The sequence below is a fragment of the Bactrocera latifrons genome, unplaced genomic scaffold, assembly GCF_001853355.1.
Source record: "Bactrocera latifrons isolate USDA-ARS-PBARC rearing strain unplaced genomic scaffold, ASM185335v1 scaffold_292, whole genome shotgun sequence".
Classification (NCBI taxonomy): domain Eukaryota; kingdom Metazoa; phylum Arthropoda; class Insecta; order Diptera; family Tephritidae; genus Bactrocera; species Bactrocera latifrons.
In genome coordinates this window covers 337,494-349,741 of record NW_017536541.1, presented here as the reverse complement: position 1 = coordinate 349,741, position 12,248 = coordinate 337,494, and the positions used below count along the sequence as shown (strand labels likewise).

Sequence of the window (12,248 nt, the reverse complement as noted above, 5' to 3'; positions counted from 1 at the left end):
GAATATCTTGAATAAAGTCCTTAAAGGTAACGAAAAACGTGTGTTCGTGAAGTATCTGTTAGGAAGAGGTTGCCATATCATCTAATTAATTTACAAGTTAATTTCCTTACATTCATACTCTTGCAACAGGAATTTCATTACGCATGAATGTTAAAATGACAAGAGTTTTACCTTGCCTTATCATATGCATGTACGTATTTCAATTAGCATATCTGATTGCTGTGAAAATAATGATTTTGCCTGCGTATTATTTTTTTTCGGCGACTACTTCGTGAGCATTTTAATTGGTTTTTTTTTTTAATTTTGGGTTTTGGTTTCTCCGATGCTACCCACGATTCTTCTTTTTGCGCCTACGTCTATTTTTACTTCTGCTCGGAGCAGCGGGTTCTTTCAAGTTCCTTGAAGTTGTATCTTCAGATTTCTGCGACTTTTTGTAAAATGCATGTAAAATGTAATACTCCCTATATTTTGTTTATACCCTTCATAACAATACGTCCACGGTTTTCGGATGGAGAAGTTTTCATATCACTGCTTAGAAAGATAGGATGGTTAGGTGTTTTGTCAGGGCCGGAAAAGTTATTAAATTTATCTTTATACACAATATTTTTGGTACACACTGATGAGTATATATATTATTAAAATTATAAATTATATTTGGCAGCGTAACGTACAAAATGTTTGCCATACTTCCATCACTTACAGAATATGCTTGGTGATTACTTTTGTTTATGTTGTTCTCTGGTATCAGTGATTGTTTCCATTGTTGTTGTTTTTTTTTTTTTTGTTTATAACAATTGTGACTCGTGATGCACGAGTAGGTGATTGCACTATAGTCGGTTGTTGTACTGTTTACTTTTCTCGACGACGGTGTTGGAAGTTTTTTACGCCGTACGACTACCATCTACAGTTTAAATTAACAATATTCAAAGTTATGTTATTTTTACTACTATCATACCCGTTTCACATTTTCAACGCATCGTCGCCCATGTTACCATATTGTAGTGGTATCAAACGCCCATATTTCTTTAAAAGAGATTCACTCCTTTTGCTCCTGTTCTCCATTATATCATTATGCGTCTTATTTTTATTTCCACTAAGAGATGTGATTTTGTTTTTAATAATACTTTTGTACAGAATTTTGCTGGGTATTATTGTGTTCCGTATTATCCCCAAAGTATATGAGTAGCCCATTTTCGTTTTCCTGCTGTTTTTAACCTTAATTTCTTCCTTGTCATTCTCTAAAGTTTCATTCCCCTCCTCTTCGTCGTTTTCATTACTGCTGCCTCTCAGGTTGCACGCCTAAATGTTTTTATATTTTTCAAAACCAATATTTTTAAATATACTTATCGACGCTTTCGTGCCTATAGTGACAATATTAATGACCATGAACTAGCATGGGGGCAACTCAGTAAGGTCAACTACATTAAACAATTATTTTTATCTTTTTATATCCGGTCACATTCGACCTTTGCTTAAGATAAATACTCTCTGTAATTTGAGCGTCTCTTCTTTGCAGCGGCATAGTGGGCGCTAATTGTTTTTCAAGTGCTACTGCGTTTTCAAATGAGTGCGTACTTTGCGCAATCCATGTATCAACATCGCCTACAATACTCTCTAGCGATTGCGTTTGCTGGTCCATCAAATGATGTCCTCCACTTTCAAGTAAATTTAATTCAATCTGTTTCTTCGTCTTATCATCCTTCAATTGCGGCATTAGATATGTGGACGCATATTCACTGCCATCAGATGTGTAAAAATTATCGATTGTATAAATTTTGGAAGTTTGTTGTAGAACACCAGGAGCTTGGCGTTTGTGTATTGTGGAGTCAGAGCCAAGTGGTACGGTACTTAAAATTGTGCTAAACTCACCGGGTCGGCGGCCGGATACATACAATGTTATTATACTAGAACGCTCTGGCACTTCATCTTGGAATGATTGATGCTTACGCTTATGTCCTTTACTGGACTTTCGCGATTTCTTTCGGCTAGTTTTATTATGTTGCGTATAATCCTCGTTAACTGCTATATCATTATCATTTTCTTTAGAAAGTCGTATATGGTTCGTATCAAGTTCTTGCAAATTATCACTTAATAGTAGATGAGGTGCCGTAGAATGTAGTATTGGTAGCTGTGGCTGTAGTTGTTGCTGCAATAATAGTTGTTGTATCAGCAAGCTATTAACCTGTGGTGCGGAATGCGTTTGGTGTATCGGTGTTGTAACAATAGTATCTGTCACAAACTCAGTAGCTGTTATTGTTTGCGCAGTTGTATCGTAGACCGTAGTCAATATCTTTTTGCCCTGGAATGTAACGGGTAAGACGGTAGACATACCCTCAAAAACTGTTGTAACATATGTAGATGTATGCGTGCGATATTCAGTAACCGGTGTGGGTGGTACTAAACTACCTACACCTAATTGAATAGGTGGAGGTGTTGCTGCCGCCCCTAATGCTCCAAGTAATGGATTCGCCGGTGGTAGACCTATATTTCCGAGCAGCAACTGCGATAATAATATGTTTGCTAACGGCGCGTTTGGTGAAATTTGTGGCTGAGTTGTTGAAATAACATTTTCCACTGAATAAACAGTTGATGGTATTACGTGTGAAAAGGATGTTTTGCGGCCACGTATTGTGGTGGGTGTAAAAATAATTGTTGTCGTCGGCGACTCATGAAGTACGTACTGTGTAACCTCAGTAACCCCACCGAAATTCACGCTTGAATCTTCCCGGGTCAATGCCAACATAGTTTGTCCATTACTACCCAGAAAAGTGGTATATTGCTGAGGAGATAAAATCTCCGTGCTCGTTTTAGCTGTCACAACATTTTTATATTCAGTAATTTTACCATTGACGACAGGTATAGTTACTTCGGCTGGTATAACATGTGTAATAGTTATAGTGCCATCATATGGTAGTACAAGGGTGTCAACATTGTAGTCGTTACGACTGCGTCCACGCACGGTTGTACGTGTGCGACTTAAGTTGGTACGTGCACGCGAAGGCGTGCTACGCATAACTGCATCTTGTGACAAATTGCTATTGTTGTTGAATGTTTTCCGCCTATTGCTAATCGTTGGAGAAGACGAACGTCTAGATGAGGCTGCTGTCTGTGGACGTCGAAAGTGGCTAGTTCCTGGACGTGTCAAACCTTTTTGAGTTGTTGTGGTTGTATCTTTTTCACGTAGCGTGAATTGAGCTCGACCGTTAGAGGGGCGTGTTGGTCTGATAGCGTGGTGATTTCCTGTACTTGTAGTAGTCGCTGGTGCTGTAACGGCTTGTGTGCTGGCGTGTTGCAATCCATAGCGTGGTGCAAAACGCCCACTTGTTCGTGAACGGGTTACTGCTGTAGTTAAGAAAGGTGGCGTTTCCTTCTCAATATCTTCTTTATAATTTTGATCTTCGGCAGTAGTAGCTGAAGCCGTTAACTTTGGACGCCTGAATCTATTTCGAAAACTACTTCGCCTTTGTAACGGAGTTTCAGCTTCACGACGTACACGTATCGATTTCGATCTTGTAGATAAATATTTTATTTTATAGTTATCAGTTGTGGAGGTATTTTCAACTCCTGTTGATAATTTATGTTGCTTAATATTAGAACGTCTACGACGATTATTATCTCCTTCGGCATCATCTTCATTGTCTTCTTCATCCTCGTCATCATACTCGGAATCATCATCGATATCGACATTGCCTTCTGTACTATCAGCTTTTTTATTTTCCTTGGCTTCATTAATTTCCTGATTTGTTTGTCTCTGTAATAGACCACGTGGTGGAAAAAGGCTATTTTGTGGCCGCGTTCTACTTAGTGCATTGTTGATTTTAGGCCTCTCCAAGCTTCGTGCCCGTGGCGTTTGCGTCGTCGTTGTAGTACTTGTAAGAGTCGTCGGTTTAGCTCGTAATGTTAAAGGATTTCGACGTTGTGAAACGGAACCAATAGAAGAAATGCTACTCCCTCCGTTTACTACACGCTGACTAGATGAAATAAAACCAGTCGGCCTATTTAACGGCCTTCGTAGACGTATCAAAGGATTTTGGCTGCGGCGAGCTACATCTATAGATCCTTCGTCATTTTCATCAAAACTCGCTTGAAATTCTGGAGTTGTTGACTCCTCACCACTCGTTTCGGATGTCAAAATAGGTAAACCCTCTGTAGATGGCGTATTTTGTAGTCCAGTCTGAGTTAAGCTTGTAGATTTAATACGTACACGAGTGTTACTGGCAGAAGTACTAGAAAACCCTTGCCGATTACCTGAAGCAGATGTAGGCCGCACTAAAACTCCGGCACGTCGTGTCGATGATTGTAATCGTGTCGATGATGGCAGACGGTTTCGGCCTCCACTGAAGCCGCTTGCAGACAAAATTGCTGGTGTATTTGATGTACTGATACTGCCAGTGGAAGATAATGATTTGATCGGGCGCCCGAATGTGCGGCGCGACGATGAACTGTTTGGTATAGCAGCGGAGGCACCTGTGGTTGTTATTATGCCTGTAAATACACCCTTACGCGTGCTAAAACGCCCGCTAGACTTAAGCGCAGGTGTCGCAGTAATTGTTGGTGTGAAATCATGTCGTGTTATAATTGTCGCACTACTCGTAACACCGTTTTTCTTTTTTGGCGCGAATTGGGGACGATTGCGGGAAGTGAATGGGCGGATTACTGGAGTAAATGTACGCTTCTTTGACTGATAGGACAATCGATCTTTATTAATTTTACCGTCAGCACCATCCCCACCATCATCTTCATTACCAGCGTCAACATCGAAATTCTCTTCATCCTCTTTACTATACTCGGTGGTCGCAGTTGAATTAGAAGCATTCTCAACAATGCTGTTTTGTAACGTTAGTGCCACAACATTTACTGTGGCTTCGATCTGATCTGTTGATGGTAAAGTAAGAGACGGTTTAATGGATCCATCAGTGGTTATCATATTATTATTATTTGTCTCAAAAAGAAAACTAGATGTACTCTCAATTATTTGCGCGTACCGATTCTCAATGAAAGTGCCAATAACTTTGGATTGATACAAGGTAGTGGTATGATTACCAATACGAGTACCCTCGATTAAACGCACAAGTCCCGTTTTGTACTGGCGTACCGAACTGATATCTGAATTTGCTATTATATTGCTCGGAAGCAGGGCTTGCTTCAATTCATCAACGTGTAAACTGGATGAGCTGCTAGTGAAATTTGATTGCATACCATCAATGGCGGTTGTAGCTAATATTTCCGTTCGATAATACAGTGTACTAACACCATCTGCATCAATAATTCTTTTGTAGTCATAAAGCAGTGTATTAGGACTTTTTTGAAGAGTGGGAGTAACAGCGTTGTTTATCGCTAACGCTAATATATCAGTCACTAAATTAGCACTGCTCACAATATTACGTTCACCTGCGGCTCCTTCAATTGTTTTATCTGCAATGTTTGTGGGTGAAACCACATGTGTTATAGTCTCGAATCGTGAGTCAGTTGTGGTCCCGTCTCCATTATATGATGTTGTATAATATGTATACGTTGTATAGTAAGTCGTGGGTTCAAAAACTGCTCCGGTGTTTTCGTTATCAATACTTGAGTTTCCTACGCTATTATGAATAGTATTTGTAGAATGCACAGTCGTAGTTTTATCCAACTGATCGGTATTCGATATTTGTGTCTTTGGTTGTTTGCCTTGGACAGTATTCCCGTTACTTAACAGTACATTTGCTGTTTGAATAGGTGTTGATGATATTGTGTTAGGTGTTACTATATTGGATACGGTTTCCTCTCTGCTAAGTGTGGTGATTTCACCATTTTTAGCCAGTTTTGTCCAATATGTGAAAGTAGTGAAATATGTTATGGGCAATGTTACTTCATCTACACTTGAAGTTTTCGTCGGCTGTAGCGTTTCCGTTACGACATCGGTTGCTGTTTCTAGACGACTTATAACGTTTGTCGCATTATTGCTGTACATTGTCGTATAGTACGTAAAAGTGGTGAAGCTTGTCTGTAATAATAGAATGGCTGAAGGTCTTATTTCGTCAGTGTTGCTTTCGGAGCTGATTTGATCGAAGAAGGCTTCCTGATTTTGATTGATTATATGTTTTTTGCCATTCGAACTACTCGAACGTATATCAGTCACCAATGTATAATTGCTGAAGCTAAGATGGTCGTCATGAAAAAGTATTGCAGCGTGTGCTCTTATTGTGTTGTCACTTAATCTTTGATAGTCATTTAGCATATTTTGTGTATTCTCATCTCTTTGTCGTTTAGTGTCAATATCAATGTTATTAGCGCCAGTATCCTGATTTAAGTTTGACAACATCTCCACATTACTTGCAATATTATCATTATCAATACGACTTTGTTTGTCAATCTCAAATACAGTAGTGGATGTTACCGCATCCGTTACATAATTTGTATATACCTCGGTCCTAGACATGATTTCCGTTTCTCCTTCTACAAATATAGTCGTATAGTATGTATAAGTTGTAAAATAAGTTTTCACTATTTTACTATCATCCAAAAACATGGTTGCGGTATGTGCATCTGTTGCATCTCCGGTTTTATCAATATCAATATCATGGTCTCCAACACGCAGTATAGTCTCTAATTCAGTAGGTAGTACAAATTTACTGCTGCTGCTAACCTTATTACCATTGTTCGATGAATCACGAATACTAAGCTTAAGCGCATTCTCTGTGTTTAATATTTCTTTTGTGGAAGAAATTGGTTTAATTTCATCAATATCGGACTCTAAAGTTGAGGTTATAATATTCGTAAACACCTCTGTGTGACTCGATATACTAGTACTGCTGTCATCATTAAAATATGTTGTCAAATACGTATATGTCGTATATAATGTTTTATATATCAATTCAATATCTTCACCCGAATCATCTTCCAAAGCATAAATTGACTGATCGAAATTTATATCGCTATCACTTTCATTATTGACATCAGTTTCATTATTATTATCGCTATCTACAGGATCAGTTGTTGTATACTCTAAAAGGTCTCTCTCATTTATATTAGCTGATATTGTGGTAATGTAATTAATGTCATCGTCGGCAAGACCATCACCTACATCATCCATGTTTTCGGCCAGGGTTGCCGTGTAAATATTATCTAATCCATTTTTCTCTAATTTTACCCCATCGTTTACTCTTTCCTTTATATCGCCGATGGCAAAGCTTGTCGCGCCTACAGTTGCTGTCTGTGGTTTGATACAATAAAATTTAGTAGTTTCTAAAATATCGAAGGTAGGCAGTAATACAGTTTCGATTGTCGAATATTGTATGGCTTCATCTTCGCCTGGTAGGGCCGACTCGCGTAGAGTGTTTAGTTGGGTGATCGTTTTTGCTATTTGTGTGAGAAAAGTTTGTGATGTTCTAATGCAGTCTCTTAATTCAACAACATCATCATCGGTATTCATTTCCTGCACATCTCTTTTAGTATCATTTTGAGAAACTTCTGATACATTTGAAACGCTTTGAGATGTATCAATAGAACTACTACTACTACTACTTTTTTGGACTTCATATTCATCCGAAGTAATATTTGTTAATATTTTGGGAACAATTGTAGTTGTTTCGACACTATCTTCGTATTCCTCGGTGGTTATTGGTATATTACTTAAGGTTGAAGTTCCGTATTCTGGTTGTGTTGTTATCTTTATATCTGTCAAATTTAAAATATCTGTAGCCTTGGTAGCGCTAAATACGGGCTCCACAAAATTAGCAAACGGATCATCTTCATAGAATATTGTTGTGGCACCCCCTAATATCTGTAATTCCGAGCTAGTATTAGTAGGCGTTATATCCAAAATAGCTGTAGTTGTGTGATGCGTTAGTTCACTGCTTTGCAATGCTTCTACACTTTTTGAAACTAATTCCACTGTATTAGTGATTGGTTGTTCGTTAGTATTTTCAGATAGTTTCAGTAATAACGAATTGTTTATTATATATGACGGGACGACTGTTTGCATAGTTGATGAAATACTTTCACGTGATGCTGCTATACGCGAAAGTGACGCATATATTTCTGCATCTTCATTGTCTAAAGGACGGGAATATGCAGTCGTTGAACCGAGCATATTTTCAATAGTTTTAAAAGTGTTATCACTTACACTTGATAACTTGTCCGTAAAATAGGAAATTTTGATGTTTTCATTAGATGTGGTCACTAATTTTATTTGTTTTAAAGATAGTTCTTTATCATTAACATCAGTTGTTAATGTGTGTAATATTCCCTCCGCCTCTTCTCTTGAAATTTCGCTACTAACATCAACGAAGTTTAGGCTTTGTATCATCTTTGAATTTAAATTCATTAATTGCAAATTGGGCAAACTGCTAATTTGTTGAGTTGGTTCAACTTCAAATTCCATAGCGACCTTTATAGCACCAATTGTTGTATCTTGTTCAATATCGCTAACACCTTTTAACGTTGCTTCACCCTTAATTGACGTCACGCGGCCTAAATTAATATTTTGTGTAACGCTGCTAGGAGAAAAAACAATCACACTCTCCCCGACAACAGTTGTAAAGTCAGCAAAGCCATAATACGTTATTGTTGGCAATTGGCTATTAAAGAGTGGCTTCAGGGCATTTTTCAGGGAACTGTCACTACCATTAGGATCCATTTGTTTTTGATAGCACTGTTTCGGTGAACGGCTTAATTTGTTATCATTGTTTCTATAATTATTTACTGCGTTGCTTTGTGTGAGTTCTGAATGTTCGATAATGGTTTCTTCAGGGAATCCACTTACTGAAAAGGGATTACGAACAGTGTATGTGGCCAAGTCGCCGATGGGCATCACTTTATTCACGTCTAATATTCGCCCAAAATCTTGATTTTGATTTCCTGTATTGCCAACTGTATGCAATGAAAACAGATGTTTTGGCGTATTGTTACGAGCTACATCCGTTAAATTTTGTGATAACAGTGTTGCGATTATCAAACTGCTCTTTTTTTTCTCATCGTTAGTTAAAGGCTCTTGTTGTTTTTTATTCCTTGCTTCACTTAAATGAGCAAAATCAGTATTGCCAACAAAAATATTACCCTCATCGCGGAGTAAACGATCATCAATATCTTGCCAATCGGGTAAGTCAGCATTGAAAAGGTCGTTATGACTCTCTAATAAGGATTTGGATTGTAGTTGCAAATTATCGCCCACCCAACTGGTGACAACTGTTGGTGATACAACTGCTTGCTGTGTCTGTTGTTGTTTGTGGCCATTGTTATATAATACTCGAGAACTTTTTCTCAAGAATTGTGCATATAACCGTCCACTATCGAGTGTAGTCCCGACCACTTGTGTGCCGTATTCCGTTGTTACACCTTCTTGTATGAATGTGCGTGCAGTGGATGTTAATAAACCAACTTCAGGACGAACATTGTGATGGTACCCTATATAGTCACTGCGCCCGTTATTCGCGCTGTTGACTAGCACAACCGCCGTCAAGTTTGTTAGATTGACATTTCAGTTTTATTATTTAATTAACATATTAAGGTGGACAAATAGATACGAGAACGGCAAATATTTACATGATTTTTGAAATTTAAATTGATAATAATAGTAGTAGGTCGTGCAGTATTTAGCAATAATTTTTTCATATAAATATGGTAGTAAAATATTTGGCATTTATGTTTATTAATATATATATATATGCTGTCTCTTATACACATCTAGATGTGTATAAGAGACAGGATAATAGCCGCAACAAGTGGTTGGAGTTGTAGGTAATTTCAAAATGAATACATACAAAATTTTAATAGAGGTAGTGATAGATTGGTGCATGTAGTAACCATTGCCAAACAAATCCATTTTAAAAGATAGAGAAAAAGAAAGAGAAAGAAATATAAAAATTTAAATTAATATAAAGTTTATGTTAAAAAGATATTGTATTTTACCTAAATTCATTTAATTAGGTTCATTAAATACGTTAAAAGTTATTCAATAAATATGTATCGGCATTTGATCTTTTTTGAAAATAAGTAGTAATGCTAGAATTCCCACATTGCAGCATGCTACTTTAAGAGCAAAAAATTAAAATAGGCATAATGAAAACCACTTCCAATTATTTTTGGTAACCATAAATGTAGAAGTGTTTATCTATATCTTCAAATGGACAGCAAATAAATGATATACAGAGATGTTACTAGAAATAGTATATGTAAACTATATCAATTGATTTTATGATATTTATGTACGTAATATAATATGGTACATAATAATTAAAATTGTCACGTTACAGAAATATGCCTCTGAGAGTATTTGCCACAGAAATACGACTCTGCGTGGAGCGACACGAGAAGATCGCTGAAGGAAAATTTTGTTAAATTACTTTAATTTATTTTTGTGTTTTTATTAATTGTTGTTCAAATAAATTCAACTTGTTTCTCAAAAAAAAATTTTTCGCAAGCAATTTCTCGTGTCACATTCATATGCCATAATATTATATAAATATTGGGCCTCACTACGTGCCGTTTGCTACTGCCTGTGTACGTCCGTGGCATTAATTTCAAGCATTGAAATCAATTATTTATCTCACTCCAATATTTCGAGCTACTTGCCTAAGTAAATATTTTTACAGTGTTTGACTTGTAATATCAAACTATCCGGTTCGAAGGACCCAATGTTTGAATTATAATATTAAACTGTTTGATTTGTATGATAAAAATTTAAATTCAAGTAAGAGTCTTTAAGTTCTTACCGCTGGTGGGGGAAAAATAAAGACCTTATTTGAGCTGAAAAATCTTTCATTCTAATTTTATATATACTATTTTTGAAATCTTACTTATCTAATTAAATATTAATAATCGTCTGCAGAGTTGACAAATTTAGCAGAATCAATGACACGGCGTCTTCAAGCAGTTGTAGATGCCAATGGGGGCCCAACTAAATACTAAAACGTCTTAATAACTACCATTTTGTAAAGTTTTCGCACTAAAGTAAGATATTTTTTTACTGTATGTAGACTTTTGTCAACATATTATTTGAGTTTTCCATCCATAAAAATGTTGTTTTATATTAAGAAGTGGATTTTTTAAGTTTATTGTTATTAGAAAATAGATAAGAGTAAAACTGTATCAACACATTCTTATAAAAATATTTTGTACTTTCATATGCAGTAAAACAGGGGGTGAAGAGCTTGAGAAGATGGCCGACAGGGGTAATGCTCGGAAATGCTACGAAAAGATGCGGGGTTTAACAGAAGGCAGTAAAGGCATATCACAAGGAGATGGCGAACCCAATTTCCCAATCGATGACGATGAAGCGAACGTTCCATTGCCCAACCATGAAGAAGTCCGAATAGCAATTACCCGGCTGCGGAACAACAAAGTAGCGGGGGTAATGGACTACCGGCTGAGCTATTCAAAAACGGCGGCGAAGAACTGATAAGAAGCATGCCCAAGTTTCTTTGTAGAATAGGGTCCGATGAAAGCATGCTCGACGATTGGAAATTAAGTGTGCTCTCCCAAATCTACAAAGAGGGAGACTAAATAATCTGTGCCAACTACCGTGGAATAAGTCTTCTAAACATCGCATACATATAAGGTTCTATCGAGCGTGAAAGATTAAAGTCCACCGTCAACAAACTGATTTGGCTTTAGACTGGCAAATCAACAACCGACAAGACATTCCCCATGTGCCAAATATTGGAAAAGACCCGTGAAAGGAAAATCGACACACCACCTCTTCACCGATTTCAAAGCAGCTTTTGACAGCATGGAAAGGAACTGACTTTATACATACCGCGATGTCTGAATTAGGTATCACTGTAAAAATAATACGTCAGTGTACAACGACCTTAAGCAATACCAAAAGTTCCGTCAGGATCGGGAAGGACCCCTTTGAGTCGTTTAGTATCAAACGAGGTTTCAGACAACGCGACTCGCTTTCATGTGACTTCTTCAATCTACATTTGAAGAAAATAATTCCCGCTGCAGAACTAAACAGCGAAGGTACAATTTTTTATAAGAGTAAACATTGGCCTTAACAACCGCGCCGCTAGTCCAGATTTCTACAGAATGGACAAGGAAGCGAAGCAAATGTGTCTAGTGGTGATCGAAAATGTCGACTAAGCACGCACGTCACTGTTGACAGTCATAACTTCGAAGTCGTAGATAACTTCATCTATCTTGGAACCAGCGTAAACACCACCAACAATGCCAGCCTGGAAATCCAACGCAGCTTAACTCTTGCCAACAGGTGCTACTTCGGACTGAATAGGCAATTGAGAAGCAAAGTCCTCTGTCGACAAACAAAA

At 37.4% G+C, this 12,248-nt stretch overlaps 2 protein-coding genes across 3 annotated transcripts in view; both read right to left on the bottom strand.

Moving 5' to 3' along the window:
* The window catches only part of LOC108970245, a gene marked incomplete at its 3' end in the record, with an annotated part of 50,963 nt that extends 49,555 nt beyond the window's left edge, over positions 1 to 1,408 (bottom strand). For both annotated transcript variants that reach the window (XM_018935517.1, XM_018935516.1), the window contains 1 exon segment: positions 701 to 1,408.
* LOC108970246 overlaps positions 755 to 12,248 on the bottom strand; it is a 62,076-nt gene continuing 50,582 nt past the window's right edge. Inside the window, exon 4 of the mRNA XM_018935518.1 lies at positions 755 to 9,420. Coding sequence (XP_018791063.1) covers positions 1,424 to 9,420 — 7,997 coding nt within the window. The 3' untranslated portion in view covers positions 755 to 1,423. The remainder of the gene's footprint in view (positions 9,421 to 12,248) is intronic.